Here is a 25222-nt window from a genome sequence, read left to right as displayed (position 1 = left end):
TTACCTAGTAAATCTACAAATGACTGATGAAAGGATTCAGGCGCCCAAACATTAATTTAGCTGCTAGGCATAGAGACAGTAGTATCAGCCATACTTCGGTTTAAATCCTTGCTCTGCTGTTTACTGCCTGTATAACTTTGAGCAAACTACTTAAACAAGAGTGATGCCTGTAAAAATGCCTTCGTGCAGTATTTGAAACACAACAACACATGCTTAATGGACATCAATTATTGACTAAAATGTGCTGAAAAGCAGTGATATCGCCCACATGTGTTCCTAATAAGGCTTGATGATTTCTACACGTTCTCCTTTACGCTTAACAACCCAGCCAGGTGACCATGATCGACCCCATTTCATAACGGAGAAAGGAGATGATCTTTGTGTAGCTGTAATCGGAACGAGAAGCGAGTCTTCTCCTGTGATCCCAGGGAGAAGTGGTGGCCTGGAACCCAACCCTCGACCAAACCCGGGACTCGCAGTGCTGCCTCCCTCCGCTGCGGAGGCGAGAGTCGGCCAGGCAGTCCCCGAGACTACCCCACGGACCCGTGCCTGGAGCAGCCAGTCAGGCTTCCGGTGCTTCGGAGTCCTAGGACTGGGCAGTCACAACCGCAGGGGCTTAAGCAGGTTCGCTGCGCTCAGACCTCTGGGCCGCTGGCTGGGAGCCGTGAGAGGTGGGGCAAAGCCGGGCGGGGAAAAGATCGGAGCACCGTTTCCAGGCAACGCGCCGGGGGGCGGGGCCTCGCGTCACTGAGGTGCGACCGGGTCGGCCGCCGAGCCGCCGCCTGCAGGTCTGAGCCCGGGGCCGAGGCGGCGTCGCTCACGCCTGGAGCGCGATGCCTTGAACTTGGGTGAGCTCCGCTGCGTTGTCCTCTTGCCATACCCCAACTTAGCTGCTCCACGCCCCTCGAGCAGGAAGTAGAAACCCCGATAAGGCCTCGACGGCTGAGCGGGAATTCGGGGAGCTAGGCCTTTTCCAGGCCTGGACTTGGGGCGCGGGGCTGGCTTGGGAGGCCTTTCGGTGTACTCCGATCTTCTCCCGGCCGTTTCCAGTGCCCAGGATGAGGTGCTTGCCCCGCTTTGGAGGTGGTTCCGGGAGTCCGGGAGAAAAGGTTTTCCTCCTGGAGCCCAGAATCGTTTTTTTGAATATTGCCGCCGGCGCAGTCAGTCGGCCTCCCGATTTAGCTGTTGGTTACAAGTGCAGGTGCACTGAGGAGGGGCTGAGGCGGAGAGCCTGCGCCTGCACCAGGACGGCGCGCGGGGCTGCGCCTCGCCGAGTGCCACTCTCCTGAGGAGAAACCCTTTACTTGGGGCTTCAGCTCAGGAAAGCCAAGTCGTTCTTAGCACACCCAAAGCCTAAGGCCTTTGATTGTCAAACTAGCTGCTACCTTGAGACCCAGCGCAGGAGGGGTAGTTTCCTTGCTAATAATAATTGTAGTGATTACACAGAAGGGAAAGAAACCCCTGTTAGTTTTTGAAACTCACTCTTCAGTTATTTGTGTCGTGTTATAAAATGTGGATTTGCTATCATTGTTGAAATATAGCCCCAACTTCCTTAAATAGGCACTGTCATATTCTGATCCTGTCCTGTTTTACAGTGCCCAACATTCATTTATTTCCTCTGGTGTATTTATGAAGCTGCAGTAACACCTCCAATTCTTTGTAATTCTTACACCTCAGCAGAAGTTTATCATTACCACTCACCTCCCAGCATTCTTGTGGCTATAAAGTGAGCTTCAGCTGTTCAGTATTTGCCTGGGGCCTGAGCTACCAAAGATCCTGAAGTAGTGTCCTCTATATTGAAGCCATTCCTCTGAGAAAAGTGGTGCCTTTTGAATTCAGAACTCAAAAATAGTATGGAATTTTCTCCTTTATGCTGCCTGACTTCAGTTGCTAAATATTGTCCTCCAGAATATGATTGTATTTTTCAAAAATATGTTAATTCTTTGTCACTCGATCCCTCTTGGTTTTTATCTAAATATACACTTCCTTTCTCCTCCTTTTCCCAAAAGACTTGGGAGATCCACACAGAATTCTTGCAAGTGTAGTGTGTTTTTCTAAATATGAAAAGTTTTTAGTAAACACATTGATGCTATTAGAAATCCACTAATTCCCAAGATTGTTTTATAGATAGTTTTTGTTGTGGTAGTGGGGATTTTTCTTTTCTTTCTTTCTTTTTCTTTTTTCTTTTCTTTTTTCTGATTAAGGTCTTTAGTCCTAGACCAGTAGGGGAAAGGCATCAGGGCCCAGAGAAGGAGAGGGAAAGGGGAAATACTAGGGACATATATTGACCAAATCATGTTGTTGGATTGTGTACATATACAAATATGTAACAAATTCCGTTATTATATATAATTGTAATGCACCAATAAAATATATGGAAACATCTTTCATCCCAGAACAGCTATTCCAAACTCTAATGACTCTGACTAGCTAATTGTTCCACTATGTATCTGTGTTAATTTTCTATCTTGAAATGTGGTTGAGACCTGCTTAGAGATGTAGAGTTTGACTAAGCAATAAGTGTTAGTTTCCTTAGGGAACTACTTGTAGTACTTAGTACTTATTACTGAGATTAAAGTTGGCATGAAAATAGATGATGATCATTTCAATAATAAGTATCTTTTGCAAGCTAATTTGATAGAGAACAAATTTCAGAGAGGTTTACTAAATGTTTCATTACTTGTCAACTAGTCAGTCATTTTGTTGCACTTTCAGTTTTGCTTTAATCCTTTTATGAATGGATTGAGGTTTAAATTTGCAGAGAGTTTTTGTGGACTTTTGGTTTTGATTTGGGTTTTGGTCCTGGGGTATCTTTGTGTGTGTGTGTGCCAATTAGCCATGATGTGGTTGTTATATTTTTATAAGAAATATTTGAACTACAACAGTTCATTTGTTAGAAAAAGAAGTGATCAACTGTATGTACCACCCACTAGAGAATGGCATTTTTGGAATCCTTGATGAGCTTTTGAGTTTCAAAATAACAGTTCTTTATCTAGAAAAACCTTCAAATGTTTCTGAAAGCACATTTCTGTCTTGCTAGAAAGGACTATATTAAAAGTGACAAAGTAGTTTTGAGAGCTGTTAGTTCTTTGAGAAATCTTGACTACAGGTTTGTGGTTTTTTTGCTAAATTTTATGCCAGTGGTTTGCAAATTAAGTTCCTATGCAATACTATTGTTTAATGATTTAGAGGTATTTTCTTAATTTCAAATAGTGAATGTTTCCCATTTTATATAAACATCAATGATAAGGTTTTACAGTTTTGTGTTATTTTCTTCCATATGGGTTTTTAACTTCTGTTTATCTCCAAGTCATTACTAGATGACTGGACAAATTAACAAAAGTCAAAGGAATTACTCAGTGAATAATTAAAAAAGCAAAAGCTGTCAACAGTATTTATTGCATTCATTTAGAAAACATTATGTACCTATGTATTTTCTAAAAGAGAGAACTTAGCTCTTATCCTGAAGCAGCTCATGGAGGGGAATGGGTAAGTGACTTAACTGATGATATATGACAAAAAATGGGTAAAATACCAAAGATAGATACTGAAAAAGCTGTGACTAGTGACTAAAGGATGGCATCAACAGATTGTCTTTGTAAACATTTATTCTTGGTTGAAGTCTTATATTACATAGAAATAACAGATATATTTTTAGGCTAGTATTAGACTTTAATATTTAGCAATATTTTATTGTTTTCAAAATAAACTGTAAATTCAAGGTTCTTCCTCCTAAACCAGATTGAGAATCACTATTCCAGCTATCTTGCTAAATACTGTTGTATTTTAATCTAAGGAGTCAAATGATGAGGTTTCCTGGATACCAAGTGAATTACAGAAAAACAAGTTAATATGTTGCCTGAGATTGTAAACTTTATCATTCAAAGTTAGAACAACAGATTGAAAAAATGAAGAAACAAAGGGAAACATTTTCTAACTCAAAAAACAAGCAACTAAGGCTTCCTTGTAAATAGATGTTGGTGATCATTGTAGCAAAATATGCCACTTTGGTATAAGGATTATTTGGGGTTATAGGCACTTAAAAAGTAGAGGTTTAAGAAATGCACTCTACCTTCCTTTTTCTTCCTGAAAGCAGAAGATAAAACCCAATGTAAAGGTACTCTCCCTGTACCAGGGAAAAGAAGACATTCTTAACATCAGACATGGGCAATTAAAGCTGAGAGAAAGCTATACAACCAAACCTTAAAGTAACTCTTATTTTCTCACTTTTCCACAATTAGCTGCTGTAGCCCCAAATCCTTTATTTCATCATATTTTTCACAAATTACTACTCTTGGTCCAAAGCAGCATTTAAACTTTTAGCCCTACTTTGGTCTGTGCTTTTCTTGGGTCTCCGTTTCCAATTGATTGATTAGAGTATTATTGCATTTTTATTAAGTTGGTACAGGAAATTTAGAAGAAGTTTAAGTTTCATTTGGAAAACTCTCAATATTAGGTTCAAGGTCACCTACTCTACTTCCCACCCAAGAAGAATCTGTTAGTCAATAGATGAACTTCTCATTTTAATTAAACACTTCAAACTTCAACGAAGAGGCTCACAAACATCACCCATTTCCACTTCTGGATGGTAAGACATTCTTACACTCAACTGAAATTTGCCTCAATTTATACTTTTTGACCATTCTGCTCTTTGTAACTATAATATAAATCTTACTTCCTCTTTTACATGGTGGCTCCTAAAATATTTGAGCAAACCAATCATGTTGCTCTGGGTTACCAAGCCACACTAGAATAAATCATTTTGTTTCCTTTTCTAGACCTATAACATCTTGAATATATTCTAATTTATTAGTACCCTCTGACTACTTAGAGCTGAATGTAGACCTTCATTGTGGTCAAACCATTATAGAGCACAATGGGACTAGGTTTCTTGTTATGGACATCTGCTTCTAGCAAGAGTTTAAGATTATTTTAGCATCTTTGGTGTCCCTATTACACTCTTGATTATTTTGATTAACTTTTTTTTTGTATTTTTAACTGCTTAATTGGGTGCATCTTACCTAGATTTTTTTTTTTCAGTTGATATTTCAAAACATTCAGGAGTTAACTTTGTGCTGTATTAAACAATTTTAATTTCAGCAGGTCAGTATCTATTTTAATCTTGATTCTTTGGATATTATTCCAATTTTGATCATCTGCAGGTTAGACAGTCATGCAGTCTTGTCTTTGGGTCATCAATAAAAATGTTAAACAGCCCATCTTTTGGTGCCAGCCTCCCTTTCCCTTAGTCTCTCTGCTTTAGTTACTTTGGTTTTTTAAAAATTACCTCAAAGACCCCATGATCCTTCCTATCTCAGGCACTTTCCTTAACTTCAGCCTGCAATACTCTGCTGTCACCAGGCACCACCCCTCTTTTCTTACTAATTCTGACTGTCCTGAACTCAAATATTTTCCCAGGAACTTCTTTCCTCACACAGGACTAGATCAGGTCCTTCTTGTATAGACTTTCATAGCACCTGCACTTGTTTGGCTTAGTATTTCTCATTTTTATTATTTTATACTTACCTGTGTGAATAATGTCTCTTGCTCCTTGATGACAAGAACCGTGTTTCTTTTGCTCTCTGTCATGTCCCTGGAGCATAGGCACCAAGCGCATGGTACTTGTTAAGCTTAATTTTTAAAAAGATAATGTAAGTCAGTGGATGCCTAATGCTGGTCTGAAACCATTAGTTCCTGATATTGCTTTCACAAGTTTGAATTAGAACAAGAAAAATAAGGACACTATAACATTTTAATGTGTGTACATATATATTTTGAACATTAGGGTGAAGTCACTGTCTTTCTTTTTTTAAATTTTTTTTTAAAGATAGAAGAGAGAGAGAGAGAGAGAGAGAGAGAGAGAATTTTTTTTAATATTTATTTTTTAGTTTTCGGCGGACGCAACATCTTTTTGTATGTGGTGCTGAGAATCGAACGGGGGCCACACGCATGCGAGCGCGCTACCGCTTGAGCCACATCCCCAGCCCGAGTCACTGTCTTTCTTAGAAAGGACTTTTATTCTAATGTTATATCCTACTATTCAATTTTTGAGGTTTCTTTTTTGTTTATTTTTAGATTACTTAGACTAAAAAGAATTATGTGACCCCATGGTACATATACTAGTCTGTAATACTCAGAAATCACTGATGATGAATGCTCTAGACATCCCCCTCAAAGTTAGTGTCTTTACTTGTTTCTCTTTGGACATAGTTGCTATAAATCTAGTTGGTCATATTTTAAAATGTAATTTTTACCTCCAGAGTTTTTTTGTTTGTTTTTAGTTACCTGGATCTTCCTCATCAACATCTTTTCATTTCTATCTAATATTATAATATTGTTGCCAAGTAGGCTCAGATTCAAAATAGCACTTGTATGTTTTTGACAATTGTACACTTCCTATATTTAAGATAACTTAGAGAATAAACCTCAAATATAGTGCATTAGGATTTAATACCAGACGCAAATTTTGCACACTTAGGACTACTTACTTTATATTTTAAAACTACATTTTATATTTAAAGCTATAACTTCATTTTTCATTAAGTGATGAAATAAATTTCCTGACAAAACTTTTTCTATGAAAAGTTTTCCCATTTCATCTACTTTATATGGTATGGATGTTTTGTTTTGTTTTTTGTTTTTTTTTTTAATATATTTATTTTTTAGTTTTCGGCGGACACAACATCTTTGTTTGTATGTGGTGCTGAGGATCCAACCCGGGCCGCACGCATGCCAGGCTAGCGTGCTACCGCTTGAGCCACATCCCCAGCCCCTGGTATGGATGTTAATTTGTGAAATAAAATGATAGTCTTTAATGGGTACATGAAATAGAATTTCCTCAGAAATCACATTTTTAAAAATTATTATTCATTTTTCATTTCTTATCTGTTTTTAAAAACTAAGAAAAAATTACTACTAGCTCTTTGACTTTGGGCAAGTTACTTTAATCGCTTGTTTCCTCACTGTCTTATTTCTTCATCCATAAAATGGTTATTCTAGGAATTTAAATGACTGAATCTATGAATACATGTAAAGTGTTTAGAAGTATGTGTTATACAATGGAAGTGATCAGCAAATGTGAACTGCTTTTACTATTATTAATAGTATTTGTATTGAGTAGGAATATCACACGTAGTTATTGAATACATGACCATAGACAAATACTAAAATTTAGCTTAATTTTAACCAGTACTTGGTATTCTGTTCAATCATTATTTACCAAAGGAAAAAAACTCTCTAGAATAAACACTTCCAACTCTTCTGTAGCCACAATACATAGGGTTATATCTTTCAAGATTTTAGAGTACATGATTATTATATAAATGTTTTGTGATTAAATTTTAAAGCCAATTCAATAAATTATTACTCTGTATTAGTAGTGATCTGGCCTTTTAACTAAAAATATTCATATTTAGAAAACAAATTACAGGGCTGGGGATGTGGCTCAAGCGGTAGCGCGCTCGCCTGGCATGCGTGCGGCCCGGGTTCGATCCTTGGCCCACATACAAACAACGATGTTGTGTCTGCCGAAAACTAAAAAATTAATATTTAAAAATTCTCTCTCTCTCTCTGTCTCTCTCTCTCTCTCTCTCTCTCTCTCTCACACACACACACACACACACACACACCTCTCTAAAAAAAAAAAAAAAAATTACATAAATTCTAAATTAAAAATACCTTGCAGAATTAAAGAGCAAAAGAGCTCTCTTTTTCCCCCCAAGCAGAAATTGTGAGATGGTTAAATTATCTTAACATTTTCATTTTATTAAATATTTTAAACCAAAAAGCTTATTTAATTTAATGTATTTTAAATTACAAATAAGTTGCATATTGATAAATAAAAGATTTAAGCTGATATAATTTTATCAGGAGCCCATGTATCATTGTGTTTAAGAATGTGTTCGAGCATTAGAATATGAAAAAGGAGTTCAAAGTTCACTTCCACCCTGTACAAAGTTCACTTGCACTCTGTACTATACATTTTATATAACACTTGGCTCCATTTCTGTATCTATAAAACAGGAATATGATAACATCTACCTCAAAGGATGTAATAAATAAATGATATATGGAAAGCACTTAGTTTGGAGTCTGACATGTGGTTAGCAGTCAGGAAATGTTCTTAGGAAAATTAAATAAGATAAACAGTTTCCTATTAAATACAATTACTTGAATGCCCCCTTGTATAAAAATTATCATAAGTGAATGCCATTTTCTCATTTACCTATGTGATTCTGAAAAAATAAGATAAATCTTAACCTTGAAAATATAGTCATTTGAAAAAATTCTGTATTAGACTCAGATAAAACTACTGAACTCTTCCTAGTTTTTCTTTATTTGAAGGATGGATATATCACTATTTTTATGTTGTGTGTAAAAGTAACTTTTTTATATATTTGACAGAAACTATGTGAAGCAACACTTTCTGGATTCTAAGACATCATTTCATCATGGGACAGCAAATTTCGGATCAGACACAGTTGGTTATTAACAAGTTACCAGAAAAAGTAGCAAAACACGTCATATTGGTTCGAGAAAGTAGCTCCTTAACTTATGAAGAATTTCTTGGGAGAGTAGCTGAACTAAATGATGTGTAAGGCTTGCTCTTTTTCACTTTATTTTTTTTCCCCTTCATGTGTGCACCACATGTCATGGCTGTGTAAGAAGTAACCAAAGATATTGATTGGTAAGATTTAGTGTTTTCAACAACAGTTAGCAAATATTTGTTGACTTTATTATAAGTAGACTTACTGTGTAGTTATTTTAAAATAACTATGTAGATAATGGGAACAGAAAAGAAGAACTTAAAATGAAATTTGGAACACAAGCCACAGATATATTGAAGCATTTCTAGAATATAATGCATCCTAACATCTCAGTAATTGTATACTGAAAGACTGTAAATTTACTTGTTTGAAAGCACTAAAGGGGTGCCCTACAGAAGGAACTATGTCATTTAGCCACTAAAAAGAAAGGTTAGGATAGTCAGAAGTAACTCTGAAAAGGCTTCTGTACATCAGCCTCTTCCGCTGAATGGAGAAGGGAGAGTATCCCTTCTGTGTTTACTAAGCCATTATTTTGCCAGAGAAATACATAGATAGTGATAGGTAACTTTCATCACTTAGGAATAAAATTTTGCTTATTCATGTTTTCTAATTATTAATACCTTGAAAGCCCTACGTAGCTCTTTTGAATAATTTTTTATCTAAGATGGATTGTAAAAATCTCTGCCTTCTTAAAAAGCACCTAATAAAACTTAGCCTTTGTAAGTTTATTCTTTTTTTTTAATCAATTTTTATATGTATTTGTATAGAAATTCTTAAAATACACAGGTCTTTTTATCCTTGAATGTTCCCAGACCACTATGATTTTTAAATACTGCTTGTTTGTTTTCTCCTTTAATGACAGGTAGGCAGATATCAATTCTTTCTATTAAATCTTTCTGTTGCCAGCACCCACTTCTTCCTCTTTTTATTTCATATATATATATATATATATATATACACACACACACACACACACATATACATACATACACACACACATATATATACACATAAATATGTATATATATATACACATACACACATGCATATATATTTATATATTTTTTCGTATATACCCTTTATTATATGTATATTTTAATATATATCTTTTCTTTATTATATATACATTACATATTGATCTTCAATCCCCCTGGGAGTATAATTAAAACTTATATAAGATATCTTAAATAATATCTTAAAGATTCTCTTATTCTCTTTAATTTAGTCAATATTTACTGACCATGTATTACATGCAAAGTATTGTGCTCAGGGTTGGACATTTTAACTGAGGCTTAAATTGATTACCCAAGTATTATGGAGAATCCAGCTCTGAGTCTGAAACTCCTTCCACTATTCCATATTACTTCTCCTTAAACCCAAAAGAGACCGAAAAAAAAATTACCTGGAGGTCTAGAACCACTTGGTATATAAATTTGTAGTAGTTTAGTCACTATAAATAGCTTAGAGTTAGATTTATGAACCTACTCCCTAGGCTTTATGTGTTAGATAAGAGACGTACTTATTGAAGGAATGATATACTGTCTTTATGGACATGACTGGAGTTGGATGTTCCTAGCCAGTGATAAATAATAAAAAAAGAAAAAGAAAACTTGTATAAAGATATTATATATATAGAAAATGAACTAGAAGAATATGCACTAAATTATCCCAGTGCTTGTCTCTAGATTAGGGGATGGTTGGAAAAGGAAGCAAGGAAACAGTGCAGGGAGATTTTACATTTTACTAAGTATTTTTTTTTTATATTTTTGTATTGTCTGATTTTTTTTACAATAAAAATGTACTGTGGGCTTTAAAAATTCTAATATTTAAAAATTTTTAATCATCCAAATGGTAGTGTTTAAAGCATTACTTCTGTGACCATATTTTTAAAGAATAAAGTAAGATTGAGAATTTAGTAGTATCATAGAAGAGGGTGCTTTTTGTTTGTTGCTTGGTTTCAACTCTTAAGAATGATTGGTTAACACTTGCCATCTTTTCAGTCTTAGAATTCATATGTGCAGGCTCTGTCTATTCTATAATATTTTGCCTATTGACCTAAAGATATTGGATAAAATACGTCCTATAAAATCACCTACAACTTTATTGTGTCATACAAAAGTAATGGTAAAGAATATATTTCTTTTATTTAGCACAGGACACTTCTAACTGGATTTGGTATTTTTTTGCTTTGCCGTATTAGGGGGTTGAACCTAGGGCCTCAAACCTGCTGGACAAGCACTGTATCACTGAGCTACAACCTCACCCTCTGGATTTAGTTCTTAAAATCAATTTGTGGGGAAGAGGGTAGTACTAGGGATTGAAGTGGATTAAACTATGTTATATACATTTATGAATGTCAAAATGAACCCATTATTTGTATATCTATAAATTTAAAAAAACAATTTGTGTGGGTTAGAGTGCTCTCTGACAACTGTAGTTAAACCTATTTAGAAGTGTGGCTTGGTAGCTGGGAAATAGAACTAAAAACTGGCAGGACAGAATTATTTTCACTGGCAGACTTTATTTCCTAAGTCTAATTGCTTTATTTCTGATGGTATCATTTTACTTAGCTCTAAGTCACTTAGTTGAATGTGCTTTACCGTACTGATGCTCAGAGAGAAATGTTAATAATTATAAATGGAAACTTCAGTGTTTAATTATGTCTTTGAACTGATTAAAATTGGTATTGACAGTATATTGAATTATTCTTTAAAAGAGTTATGTTTTCATGTTATGTTTTAGGGGCTCTCAAAATTACTCCGCTGGGAGAGGATAATAGAACCATATTTAGTTTCTCAAGGGGTTTGTTTTACTTGATCACTCCCCAGATTATCTATAAAATTAAAACTTTCGAGGAGTTCATGTTATTGCTTAAGTAGGACTCAATGAACAGAAAGATATTTCTCAATATGTATCTCAACGGTCAATATTTGGATTTTGGATAAGTGAAAGTAGACTAAACATTTTCTTTAGATACTAAATTTCTTTGACTTATTTTTCCTAAATATCTTTCTTAGGACTTTAAAGATAATTGAGATACAGATATGAAAAAAAAGAGATTTATAGGTATTACTCCATAAATCTCTTGGCTTTAAAAACTTTGTAAATTAAGTTGTATGTTTATGTTCATAATATTCTCTATTCCTGTGTTTTAAGAATCTAATTATTATAGTCATGGTTATCATTTGTCTTTATGTGTTTTCTTTGTTTTCTACTCTGTGTTTCTTGAATCTGGTTTTATAGCTCTAGTATTGTATGTGACTTTTCATAAATTAATAAATATGTTTGTCTCTTTTCAGAACTGCTAAAGTGGCTTCTGGCCAGGAAAAACATCTTCTCTTTGAGGTACAACCTGGGTCTGATTCTTCTGCCTTTTGGAAAGTGGTTGTACGTGTGGTCTGTACCAAGGTGAGACTGATAGAGACTTCTGTTTCTGAGCTTCAACTATTTGGGGGTTAAAACCACATTTTAAAGTGTAATATCATATAGTGGAAGTAAATATTAATAATTTGGTGGTCTTATAAAGCATAGTTTTGATACTGATTGCCTTCCAGCTTACTGATTTGTCTAATTTTGATGGATTATAGACATTTTTCTAATCAAAGAAAATGGTAGTAAACCTTTATCTTTTTTTGAGTTTTAGCTGGCTGAGGAGTCCTGTTTAGCACTAAGATGGTACTTTAAAAATACCTTAGAAGATCATTTCTTTCAAAACATTGGGTTTTGTTCATTTAAAAAATTCACTAGAAAGGATTGATTTATTTTTTAATTCTTTGTAATGAATTTGTTTTGATAATTCTTAGTAATGGATTTTTCACCATCAATACACTGTCCTGTAGTTAAGTCTTTACATTTTAGATAATTGAATATTTCAACTCAGCTAAAAATACAGTGGTAGCTGTCAATGAGTAGATTAGAATAGGCAACTCTTAACTTCTTGAAGCCATAGACATGTGAATGAAAGGTAAGGATTTCACTGGTCTTCCTTAAGTCCTAACCTCTGTTCTAAAACAAAGATGCAATTAAATTGTCCATTTGCATATACACTATAAGTTGGACAGTAAAAATGCCTTTTAGTCCACTCCTGACCAACTCATAAAGAACCCTAGGGTTCATATTCCCTTCATACACATACATTAGCAGGAAGAATGTGCTTCTCATGACTAGTTTAGATTATACTAGTTAGTATTGACTCCTGAGTCATTTTAGGGGGTTATGAATGCCAAAATAAAATCAGGCTCTCCCAGGGATGCAAAGCGGAAATGCTGCTTGGATATCAGCCAACTGCTTCTGACACATCTTTTGTTTCTCCATGTCTAAACTTGATATCTCTTAAAGGTCCACCTTAGCCACCATCTTTTATAAAGTCTTCCATAAAAACTTCCCTAACAGGAATTCTTTTCCTCTTCTAAATTCCAGCAGCACTTTATTTACACTTCATAATTAAATTCAGCATTAAGAATAAAATAATTAGGTTCTTGGTTTGAAAATTAGATAGTAAGCTTCTAAGGGCAGGGACTAATCCTTTTATGCCTTACTGATATAATCCAGTGCTTTGCATCTGATGGAAACTCAGCATATGTTGGGTGATCAAAAGTCTTTTGCAGATCCACATGCAGTGGCTATCAGGAAACTTCATGAATTATATGTTTCGTCATTCTTGATATTTAGACTAAAATTTTAATTTGTCCTTGAATTTTCTTTTTTTTCACTCATTTTCACAGTCCATTCATAAATGAGTCCTGTTAGTTTTGTCTTCAAAATATATTCAGAACCTAACAAGTTGTTACCATATACATTCTATTCCCACTCTATCCCTAGTGATCATCACCTCTCACCAGGATTATTCCACTCGTCTCCTAACTGGTCTCCCTGCTCCTGCTCTTGCTCTGCTGTGCCCATTTTCAGCACAACAACTAGTCTATTAAACATCACAATTTAAAATGTAAAGCAGATCATATTACTTCTTGGTTCAAAGCCTTCCAGTACTTCCCATGCATGTGGAATAAAAGTCAATTCATTTTAGTCAACAAAGTTCTATATATTCTATCCTTACCTTACTCTCTAACCTTATCTTCTGCCAATCCTCCCTCTCATTCTGTTTCAAGCACTCTGGGCTCCTTGTGCTCCTTGCTTGGTATACATCTGCCTAACAGCTTTTAAACTTCCAGAAATGACCCATAGCTATCCATTTATGATTCATTCCTGTACTTTTTCAAATTCTTAAATGTCACCTTCACTGTGAGATCTTCCCTCCAACCCCTCAACATTCCTCATCCCTGTTTCATCTTATCCACAACATTGATGTCCATCTAACCTAATCTGTATTCTGCCCATATTATCTTATAACTTGCATGAGGGCAAATTTTGGTTTTATACACGTTATGTCTTTAGTACCTATATTTTTAGTATCTGGTGTACATAATACTATAAAATCTGCATCAGTAAATGTAATAAATATAAATTTTTTTTTTTGATGTGTTCTCACTGTGTTTATCTCAAACTCCTGGGCTGAAATGATCCTCCTGCCTCAGTTTCCTAAGCAGCTGAGATTATAGGCACATGACATCCAGCTACCCAGCTGCAGGAATCCTATGATAGGAATAGTTAGTATGATAAACTTTGCTAATATGGTACTAAGCTTATATAAATTTTTCCATAATTTCTTCTGTACTTTATAGTTCCAAAGGAAGAATGGCCTACTTTCTCCAGCTGTGAAGGCCTATTCTATAAACTGATAAATTTCTGTCCCTTTTAATTCTATTTATTTGTTCTCCATGTACAGTCTTTTATTATATATTTGCATCTCCACATAGATCTTACCTTCCAAAAAATCAATCAACTTTCCAGTTAGTAAAGATGAATTTATCATTTGAGCTAAAGCTCAAAATTCAACTACTCTTTGTTAGTATTTAATGTAATTTTCCTTAGTTTAGAACTTTGGGTACAGAGCAGAACTTAAGTACTCAGTTGTTTTAGTCATAGTAGAATGGCATATGGTTGTTGGATTCAAGTAAATCTCTTAATTTTAAGTTCTTTAATTAAGAAATAAAAATGAAAGAATTGTGAATATTAATCTCTAAAATTCATTTCTTAACTCTGGAAAAGTCACTTAACCTCATCAATTCTTAATAAGATGATCGCCTAATCAATCTTACATAATAATGCAGTGGCACCCTCTCCTCCACAAAAAGTCTTAACTGGGCTTCTCCAGAAATCTTCACCATGGCTGATTTTAGGACTGTCAGCAAAAGAGTCTCTACAAAAGAGTTCAATGTAGATAAACTTCCTATTTTTGTGTTGCCCTATTTTACTTGGCCACTGGCCAGGAAGAAATCAGCACTCCAGATGTTGGACACCCCATTACTAGTTTTTCACATTTATCCAGTATAGTAGTTTGTAGATGTGCAAACAAGGCCTCTGACCTTGAGCTGGAGCTTCACAAAGATGTCTACATTTCTAAGATAAGAGAAATTACAGGTGGGCTCCATGGTAACAGCTAGCAGGGGGAAGAAAGGAGAGAAAAAGCTCTCCCCTTCTCAGGTGTTGTCCTTGAAGGGTTAATGTGCCCAGAACAGTGAAAGAAAAAGCCTCTTTTATGTGAACTTCTGAGCCCCTCCCCTTACATGTTGGGTATAAAATTCTGAAACCACCTGAACTCAGGGTTCAGGGGATTGATTGATTACTGCAAAAGCTGTGCCCTCTGAACCTGGCTGCAGCCAAATAAAACTGTTTCCTGCTGCTAACTTTGGTGCTTTGCCTTGTCTGTCCTTACAACAATAAGAGTGTTCAAATAAGATGTATCAAATACAATACATTTGTATATATATTTTAAACACCCACAAATGAAGGGGACATGGTATTATTCATTTACACAGACCCTTACTTTCTCAAATAATTTACAAATATCGAAAACCTCTGTTTTGGTAAATGGATGGCATTAGAGAAGATAATGCTAAGTGAAGTTAGCCAATCCCAAAACAAATGCTGAATGTTTTCTCTGATATAAGGAGGCTGACTCATAGTGTGGTAGGGAGGGGGAGCATGGGAGGAATAATGAATTCTAGATAGAGCAGAGGGGTGGGAGGGAAAGAGAGGGGGCAGGGTGTTAGCAAAGGATGGTGGAATGATGGACATCATTATCCAAAGTACATGTATGAAGACACGAATTGGTGTCGACATACTTTATATACAACCAGAGATATGAAAAATTGTGCTGTATATGTGTAATAAGAATTGTAATGCATCCAACTGTCATTTATTTTTTTAAAAAAATCAATTTAAAAAAAATTTTTTTTAAAGGAAAAAAAACCTCTGTTTCCTAGGATATTTGGACTAAATATTTGTGGTTCCCCCACACACACTTTTTTTTTTTCCTTCATTTCTTTGTATTTTTAGATTAACAAAAGCACTGGCATTGTGGAAGCATCACGGATCATGAATTTATACCAGTTTATTCAGCTTTATAAGGACATCACAAGTCAAGCAGCAGGAGTGTTGGCTCAGAGCTCCACCTCTGAAGAAGCTGATGAGAACTCATCTTCTGTAACATCATGTCAGGCTAGTCTTTGGATGGGAAGGTATGTAATGCATAATCACTGTGTTTTGCTTATTTCCATTTGTACAAACCACTGAAATCTCATTAATATATTGGCTGGTGCTCATTCTGACACCTTAAATCTTTTTTTCTCAGTTGGTATTATATCCCAGATCACTTTTGGATCATTTTGTTCTTTCTTTCTTTTTTCAGTGCCACATTAAAGCTAAATTAAAGTGGTTCACACCAGCTAATGTTTCTGTCAACCCAGTCTCTAGGAATCCACTTTCTATATGCTTGCATCTGATTATAAAGGAGATATTAATAAGAATTTGGGTTCTTAGATGTCAAAGCCTTTAAAGGAATTAGGTTCAAGAATTTGGCCAAATCATTTCAGAAAGTGTCTAATTGAAGGATTAAAATTTAAATAATGGCAGTCCATTCAGGAATGAACAAGTCATTGGTGCACGTATTGCATATACTGAGCTACCAGAAGGAAATGAAGTCTGCCAGAGAATTCTATGATGGTTCTTGTTTACTTAGGCCTAATATGTTATCATTATACCTAAAGTGTTTTTTTCCCTTCTCTATTATGCTTTTGGCCTGTGAAAGCTCCCACCTGTTGCCATTTGACAATCATGACCATAATTTAAATTTATAAATACCTCATTGGAAAAAGAGTTGCGTGAGTCCACACATGTTGACATCCTGTCTTTTTGTCATATTGGATAGACAGCAGAAATCTGTATTGACAGTGTCCTTTCCTAGAGTTAGGAATGTGTATAATCAAGAATTTCTCTTTTATTGCTTTATTGGCACTTGCATTTTCTTGTCCATCCTTAACCAACTGGTTTCCAAATGCTACATTGCAGTTAAATTTTCCATTTATCATTTCCTGTTTATCTTTAGTAGCTTTCATGGCTAAGGCTGTTAGACAAATGACATGCCAAATGAGGTTTAGAATGTTGTAGGTAGTATTTAGGCTTATCTTTCCTTTACTTTATAAAGTTAATTTTTCAAAGACAAGGGTCTAATTTTCTGCTTTTTTCTTCTCCCTCTTCAGAGTGGCAAATTTTTTTTAAGTGTTTTGAAAGCTGAGAATGGTGTTTACCTATATATTTAAGCCATATGGTAGCAAATGAAAAGAAAGTAATACTTCTTTTCTTGTTGTAGTCATCTTAATGAAAGAGGTAAAAGTGTTATCTCTTCATGTGCCCTTGAGATGGGGAAACTCAGTAGCTTAATGGTTAGTTAGGGCTGCTTCTTCCTTTGTTTTTTGGTTCATAGTGACACCCTGATATACTATTTCATAGAAAAAGATTTCCAAGTTGAAGAGGATCTTAAAGGACCTTTCTTTATACAGTCTGGTTTTACATCTGATGCAAGATTTTATTAATGGTTTACATCTATTTTTACAGGATTACAACTCATTAAATCCTCACAGTAACCCCATAAAAGTATAAATATTGGCCTATGTCAGATGAAGAAAGATTTAAACAAATAAATGTCTTATTAGAAATTGATATTACTGAGACTTATATTTAAGCCTGTCAATGCAGCCATGCTCTAACCTCAAAGATCTTATAGTACTATACTTCTGCAACTTTACTTTTCAGTGGTTTTGAAGAGGGACCTAAAGTTCTGTCAAGACCCAGGGTGGTGCTAATGCTATTGACCCTGAGATAACACTTGGAGTAGCAAGATTCTATTTAATCGTACTTGACCAAGTAGAATCCAGTTTTTACTTGCAAATTGGACAACTGCTAACCCTGCAGTTCTGTGAAACTCAGTGTCTCTGAAAAGCAAGCTTTTCCATGCCCAGACAACTCTAATTACTATGAAGTTTTCCCTTTTGCCTTGTGTTCCTCAAAGTATTGAAAATCTGGCTCTCTGGACACAGCACAGATTCCATTACCAAGTCATGTGTATTCAAATCCTTGATCCACTTTTTTATCAGTTTTCTCATCTTTTAAAAGAGGTTAAGAATAATAGTATCAGTCCCAGAAGAATGTTGAGAAAGTTTTGTGAGTTAATAGATATACTATGTGCAAGGCATTGAGAGATTTAGATCTATAAGAGTTAACTATCAGAGCTGAAGCTGTAGCTCAGTGGCAGAGGGCTTGCCTAGCATGTGTGAGGCACTGGTTCAAGCCTCAGCACCACATAAAAAATAAGTTAATAAACAAAGATATTGTGTGTCCCTCTACAACTAAAAAATATTTTTAAAAGAATTAACTATCATTCTTATTAAATTGTTGCAGTATTCTATTCCTTGCTTTCAGTGGCTGACCCTCTGGGATTGCACTAAAAACTCTATTCTCTCTTCGATATTTGAAAACGAATCAAATTCTCACTGAATCTTCTGTTCTCCAGAATAAGCGCTTCCAGTTCCTTGGCCTGTGTTTATATGGCTCTCTTCTTCATACTGTAGGTTTTCCTGGACAATACTTTATTCGTCAATATTGTGTTCAGAGTATGAGGTAGAGAAAATTAATTCTTTACAAGTGGTCTAACAGGATCAAGTAGAATAAGACCCTGCTCCTTCTTCTGATCACTGTGCTGCTAGGAAGGCCAACAAACAAACAAACAAACAAAAAAAGTACATTGTATAGGTTCCACTAGCTATTTCTGTATTTCTTGTGTTTTCTCTCTATAATGCTGTTCTTTGTAGCCCTGTGCTCCTCACTTTTAAATCTAATCTTCAGAACACTGTCACTCTTTGTAGATTCAGTTATATTCTCTGAAACTGCCACCCAAGTCTACATCCCAGATGAAGATTTTAATACTCTCAGAATCAGAGACTGTAACTCATGAGAGTCTGGTATAGATCTAAAAGACATTTGAATGTTGAACTGACTATATATCATCAGATATAACAGATTCACATTCATTGAGGTTTTCATTCCATTTCACCCTTTCAGTTCAGTGGCCGCTCACTTTTTCCCATGACTAAAGCATAACACTTAATTTTAATTTATTACCACATCCTAATGATTTGTTTTCTATCATGCTCCTTAAACCAGGCCCTAATTATCTCCCAAGTGAATTTCTGAAATAAGGTCTTAACTGGTTTTGCTTTCTCTACCATCACTCATTTTGTACTCCCAATTAATCTTCCTTGAGAAAGAGAAAATGGATATTTTGAGTTGAATTACTAAGGTTGAAGTTTACAAAACTCATAAGTGCATCCTGGAAAGGAAAATGCTATGTGCAAAGGCAGTTCAGGGCACTCTGAACTGTGGCTGAGGCAGAAGTTTCAACATTTCTTTTCTTTCCAAGAAGATGAAAAGGCTTTTTGAGGACAGAGATTTTGTGTTCTATCCCTTTTGTGTTTTCCATAGCATTTGATACTTAAGACTAAGTTATTCTTTTATTTATATGCCCACTATTAGTATCAGCAGTGCAAGGTTCTGATGCACAGTTCATACTTTATTGTTTTGTATCCTATGTGATGGATAAATAATATATTGATTGAAGTCATTTGTATAAATTCAGTAGATTAAATGGGCATTTTCAGAAAGACATGAATAATTCCAGTTTTTGTCCATGTTTTGTTTTCTTTAATAATCTCAGAATTTATCTTTTATCCAGTCTTTATGAAATTTATCCCTTAGTTTCTTCCCTAATATAATTTGCTACCCTAAAAGATGGTAATTTTAGTTTCATATTAACTTTGCACATAAGTCATATTGTACTTTATATGTGCTTTAATGCTTTTTAAGGCAATGAAAACAAAGTAGAAACCATATGGACAGAGAATATCCTTGTCCCAGCTCAGTTTTCACATTGCAGGGTGAAGCAGCTAACCGATGAGGAGGAGTGTTGTATCTGTATGGATGGGCGGGCTGACCTCATCCTGCCTTGTGCTCACAGCTTTTGTCAGAAGTGTATTGATAAATGGTAAGTTATCTACTGCCTTCAGGGATAGGCAAAGGTCAAATGGGATAGTATATGAATAAATTTTGAAAAGTACAAAAGTATTGTAGTTAAGTATAAGAGATTTCTATTCTTTAGTATTTTGAATTTTATGATATAACTGCTGCTAGTTAAAAATATTTTTATACATAAATTTTATAAAATGTGGGAATATAGCTTGGTTTTAACATTTTTGTTATAAGGAAATTTGTGCCTGATTTTAATCTAAAATCAAACGTTTTTCTTTTTCTCAAAATGGATATTCATATGTGCTTAGAAGGTAAGTCTTTGTGTATTGGATTTGGTGAGCTAGGTCAGCTAGCTAAACTTGTTATTTTACAAAATAAGAATCAAGCATTTTGGAGGACCTATAAATGACATACAATAAATTACATGTATGTAAAGTACAATTTGATGTTTTGACATATATATAGACCCATAATAACCATGATCATGATCACGATCAAGATAATGAGCAAATCTACTGCCCCCCAAAATTACCTTACACCCCATTGAAAAACCTCCCTCCCAACCTTTCCTCTAGTTCAGGCAACTGTGAATCTGCTTTCATTTGCTGAAAAGTAATTTTGGATTTCATAGAATTTTTATAATTGGAATGATATAGTATGTACTTTTTTGGGGGAGTGTCTGGCTTATTTTATTTGATATAATTATCTTTAGATACATCCACTTGGATAAATTACAAATAAAAGCTCCTATATACATTCATAGGCAAGTTTTTTGTTTTTTTATTCATTTGTTCTGGGTTTTTGTTTTTTGGGTTTTGTTTTTGTGTGGTACTGGAGATTGAATCAATGAGGTGTACATCCCCAGCCCTTGTTTTTTATTTTAATTCTCACTAAATTGCTGAGACTAGCCCCAGCTTTGAAATTCTCCTGCGTTAGCCTCTTATATCACTCAATCACAGGTATATGCCATATGCCACTGTACCTGGCTCATTATAAATATTTCTATGGACTTTGATTTTTTTTCCTGGGAAAATACATAGAAGTAGAATAGCTAGATTGTATAGTAGGTGTGTATGTTAACTTGTTAAGGAACTGCCAATTTTCCAAAAACGTAACTTTTTATTACTACCGCCAGCACTGCATAAGAGTTATAGTTGCTCCAAGACATTGCCAACACTGGTTATAGTCAGTCTTTTTAATTTTAGCCATTCTAATCAGGTATATAGTAGTATCTCATTATGGTTCTAATTTGCCTTTCTCTACTGAGAGAAGATATCAAGAAGCTTTTCACATGCTTACTTACCATCTGTATGGTTTTTTGTGAGGTGTAGCAGATATATATATATCTTATCAGACACAGTATATGTTTTACACATATTTTCTCCTCTGTGGCTTTTTTCATTCTCTTTTTTTGGGGGGTGGCAGTATCCCCAGCCCTTTTTGTATTTTACTTATAGACAGTATCTCACTGAGTTGCTCATTGCCTCACTGTTGCTAAGGCTGGCTTTGAATTCATGATCCTCCTGTCTCAGCCTCCCAAGTCTCTCAGATTACAGGTGTGAGTGGCCATGCCCAGTTTTTTGTTTTTTTTTTTAACTCTCTTAAGAATGTCTTTGAAATAGTAGAAGCTTTTCATTTTGATGAGGTCAAATTTGTCAGTTGTGATTTATAGTGATTTTTAATGTCCTATATAAGGAATCTTTTCCCTAACCTGAGGATATTAAAAAAAAAAAAAAATACTCTCTCTTCTCCCAAAAGTTTTATAGTTTTTTAAAAATTTTACATTTAGGTATCTGATCCATTCTGAGTTAACTTTTGTTGAAAGACTTTTTCTTCACTAAATTGCCTCTTCATTTTTGTTGGGAATCATTTGTTCGAATATGGGCCTGTTCCTAAACATTTCTGTTCCATTGATCTGTTTGTCTATTTTATTCTAATACCATACTATCCTGATTATTGTAGCTTTATAATAAGCCTCAAAGTTGGAAATAGTCTTTTGGATTTCAGTGGTCTTTTGGATTTCAATATGAATCTTAGAATCAGTTTATCAATTTCTACAAAAAAAACTTGAAAAGATTTTGATTGAGATTGTGTTGAATAAACAGATCAATTTGGGGAGAATTGATTTCTTAATAATATTGAATCTTTCAATACACAAGGTATTTCTTCATTTAAGAATTCTTTAATTTCTCTAAGCAATTTTTTACATTTTCAGTGTTGCATATCTTTGACAAATTGTCCCTATTGTATATTTTATGCTATTTTTTAAAAATATATTTTTAGTTGTTGATAGACTTTATTTATCCGCGGTGCTGAGAATCGAACCTGGTGCCCCACACATGCCAGGCAAGTATGGGGCACCACTGAGCCACAGCCACAGCCCTTTTTATGCTATTTTTAAATGGGTTTCATTTCATTTTAAATTTTTTATTGCTAGCATATAAAAAGACAATAGATGTTCATCAGATCTTATGTCCTGCACTCTTACTAAACTCATTTGTTCATTTTGGTATTTTTATAGATTCTGTAGAATTTTTTTGACTGTCTCAACAGTTTTTCAAAGTTTTTTTTTTTTTTTGATACAAAATTCTAGACAGAATATTTTTATTTTCAGTACTTTAATGATGTTGTTCCACCCTCATCTTGGTTGTATCCTTTTCCCATGGGAAATCTGTGGTCCTTTTTTCCTCTGGAGATACTGTCTTCTATTCTCCTCTGGGTGCCTTAAAATTTTTATCTTTTCACTGGTTTTAAGAAATTTGAGTATGAAGTATTTTTTTTTTTTCCTCATGTTTCTTGTTCTTGGAGTTTATCAAGCTCTTAAATTTGTAGATTTGTAGTTTCATCAATGTTAGAAAAGTTTCTAGCCATTATTTTCTCAAAATTTTTACTATTTTCTCTCCCTTCTTCTGGGAGTCCAGTTGCCATATTTTAGACCACTTGAATTTGTGTTTCATTTTGGATAGTTGCTATTGCTATGTCTTTCAAATTCACTAACCCTTTTTTTTTTCTTGGTTGAGGGCCAGGGTTACTAGGAATTGAATTCAGGGGCACTCAACCACTTAGCCACATCCCCAGCCCTATTTCGTATTTTATTTAGAGACAGGGTCTCACTGAGTTGTTTAGTGCCTCACTTTTGCTGAGGCTGGCTTTGAACTTGTGATCCTTCTGCCTCAGCCTCCCATGTGACTCCCGGATCACTAACCTTTTTTCCTGCAATGTCCAGCTTTCTATTAATCTCATCCAGTATCATTTTGTTTATCTTAATATTTTAGTTTTTATTTCTGGAAGTTTGATTTGAGTTGTTAAAGTCTTCTATATACTACTTAATATAATTGGTCTTTCCTCTAGTGTTTTGAATACATGGAATATAGTTATAACTTTTAAATTTTCTTAAAACTTATTGGCTAACACTAATATCTGTGTCAGTTTTGGGTTATTTTGATTGTTTTTTTCTCTTCATTGTGGGTTATATTTTTCAGCTGTTTCTTTATATGCTTTGTAGTTTTTCTTGGATGCCAGATACTGTGAATTTTGCCTTTTTAGGTACTGGATATTTTTGTATTACTATAAATATTCTTGAGCTTCATTCTGGAATATAATTAGGTTACTTGGAAATAGTTTGATCCTTTTGGATCTTGCTTTTGTGATTTTTAGGAAGGACCCCATCAATGTTTAATGCTAATTATGCCCCACTAGTGAGAAAAGGCCTTTCAGAGTACTCTACTCAATGCTTTAAAAATTATGTGGTTTTCCAGTCTGACTGGTGGGCAACAGGCAGTATCCCATGCCCTCTGTAAGCTTTGTTCTCTGAAATCCTCAGCCTCACATAGTTTCCTCATTTGAAGGGGAAACTATTTGTAGATCTCCAGAATTCCCTTTGTAGCTCTCTCTTCTCCAGTATTCTGCCCTGTGAACTCTAGCTTCCTTGGCCTGCAGAGTTTGACCTGTCTCTTCAACCTGGGGTGTCTGTCAGGTTCCATCTAGATCTGTCCAGGCCCCCTTTCTTGCTTACCTCCTCTCAGGAACCACTGTTCATGTTGCCTAATGTCCAGTGCTTTATATGAAACATTATATTGTACTACTGCTTTATAAATTTTGTCCCATGTTTTAATTGTTTTAGTGGGAAGATAAATCTGGTTTTTATTGGCCAGAATCAGAAGTTGTTTTTAAATTGTGATGTTATGTGCCCAGAAGAGCACATATAAGTATCTCATAAGATATCTCTGGGGAGCTAGAAATCAACCTGAATGGTATATGCCAGCTGGAGCTCTCACATTTCGTTTTTGGAGCATATTTCTAAATTTTTGAACAAAAAGCCAAAGAGCAATTGATATAGCTTCATTACTCTTTGGTCTCAGATTTTACAGAGAGATGAAAAGAAAAACATTTTTCCTTGTATGATATATTTCTGACTAAAATATGGTAACATTTGAAAAGTTTCCCAAATAATATTTGACAAAAATCCTTTGGAAAACAAAATCTTATTTAAGTAATTATATATGTATTCTCTGGCTATCAGAAAAATCTTAATGCCTATAGATTTAATCTCTTAAATTTGAATGCTCCACTTTTATAGTTTCCTTAAGAAATCTTATTGCTTATGGAACCAAAGGACCTTCTGTCAGATCTTTAAGCATAATTGTATGTGTTAATTGAGTGTTATGAAGATATTACTTAGAAAAATGACTGGTACTACCCTTTCCTTCTGCCTTATTCCCCTACCACTGCCAAGAAGTTATTCCTAGGGTAATGGCTTCTATTTAAATACAAGTAAACATTTAGTTTACTTTTTATGTGCATATATTACTTTTCAAACAAATTCATTTTTTAAAAAAGGAAAGAAAACAAATTGTTCTTGTTTTGACTTCCCTAATAGGAGTGATCGACACAGGAATTGCCCTATTTGTCGCCTGCAGATGACTGGAGCAAACGAATCTTGGGTGGTGTCAGATGCACCTACTGAAGATGATATGGCTAACTATATTCTTAACATGGCTGATGAAGCAGGCCAGCCCCTTAGGCCATGACCTTCCATGGGGGGAGATCTTCCTTTGGTATTGTGGGCTACAAATACATAGTGGTCATGGAGGACAAATGAAGGGATATTGTGGCAACGATACAGAAAAAGCAATTTTTCCCACCCTCTTATTTTTGCTATTGTGACAATATGTCCCATTTTTTAAAATAAACTTCCCATGTCTTCCATTTTGGTAAACTAAAATTTGCTACTATTGTAGATCATACTTCCCTAT

General features: G+C 34.8%; 1 protein-coding gene across 4 annotated transcripts; it reads left to right on the top strand.

The window, feature by feature from the left end:
* The first annotated feature begins 752 nt into the window (after positions 1 to 752).
* Positions 753 to 25191, top strand: Rnf141 (ring finger protein 141). Of its 4 annotated transcripts, XM_076846877.2 has the most exons (7): positions 763 to 848; positions 6667 to 6775; positions 8404 to 8593; positions 11846 to 11954; positions 15945 to 16126; positions 19876 to 19983; positions 24847 to 25191. In XM_076846877.2, exons 3-7 carry the CDS (start codon positions 8451 to 8453, stop codon positions 24995 to 24997), a joined length of 693 nt encoding a protein of 230 aa, XP_076702992.1. In that variant the 5' UTR covers positions 763 to 848; positions 6667 to 6775; positions 8404 to 8450; the 3' UTR covers positions 24998 to 25191. The 4 variants fall into 4 exon arrangements, with proteins under 4 accessions (XP_076702996.1, XP_076702991.1, XP_076702995.1 ...); XM_076846876.2 differs by lacking the exon at positions 6667 to 6775 and having other exon boundaries at positions 760 to 848; XM_076846881.2 differs by lacking the exons at positions 6667 to 6775; positions 8404 to 8593 and having other exon boundaries at positions 753 to 848.
* The last annotated feature ends 31 nt before the right edge of the window (positions 25192 to 25222 follow it).

Source organism: Callospermophilus lateralis, chromosome 2 (assembly GCF_048772815.1).
Source record: "Callospermophilus lateralis isolate mCalLat2 chromosome 2, mCalLat2.hap1, whole genome shotgun sequence".
Classification (NCBI taxonomy): Eukaryota; Metazoa; Chordata; class Mammalia; order Rodentia; family Sciuridae; genus Callospermophilus; species Callospermophilus lateralis.
This window is presented reverse-complemented; position numbering and strand designations above follow the sequence as displayed.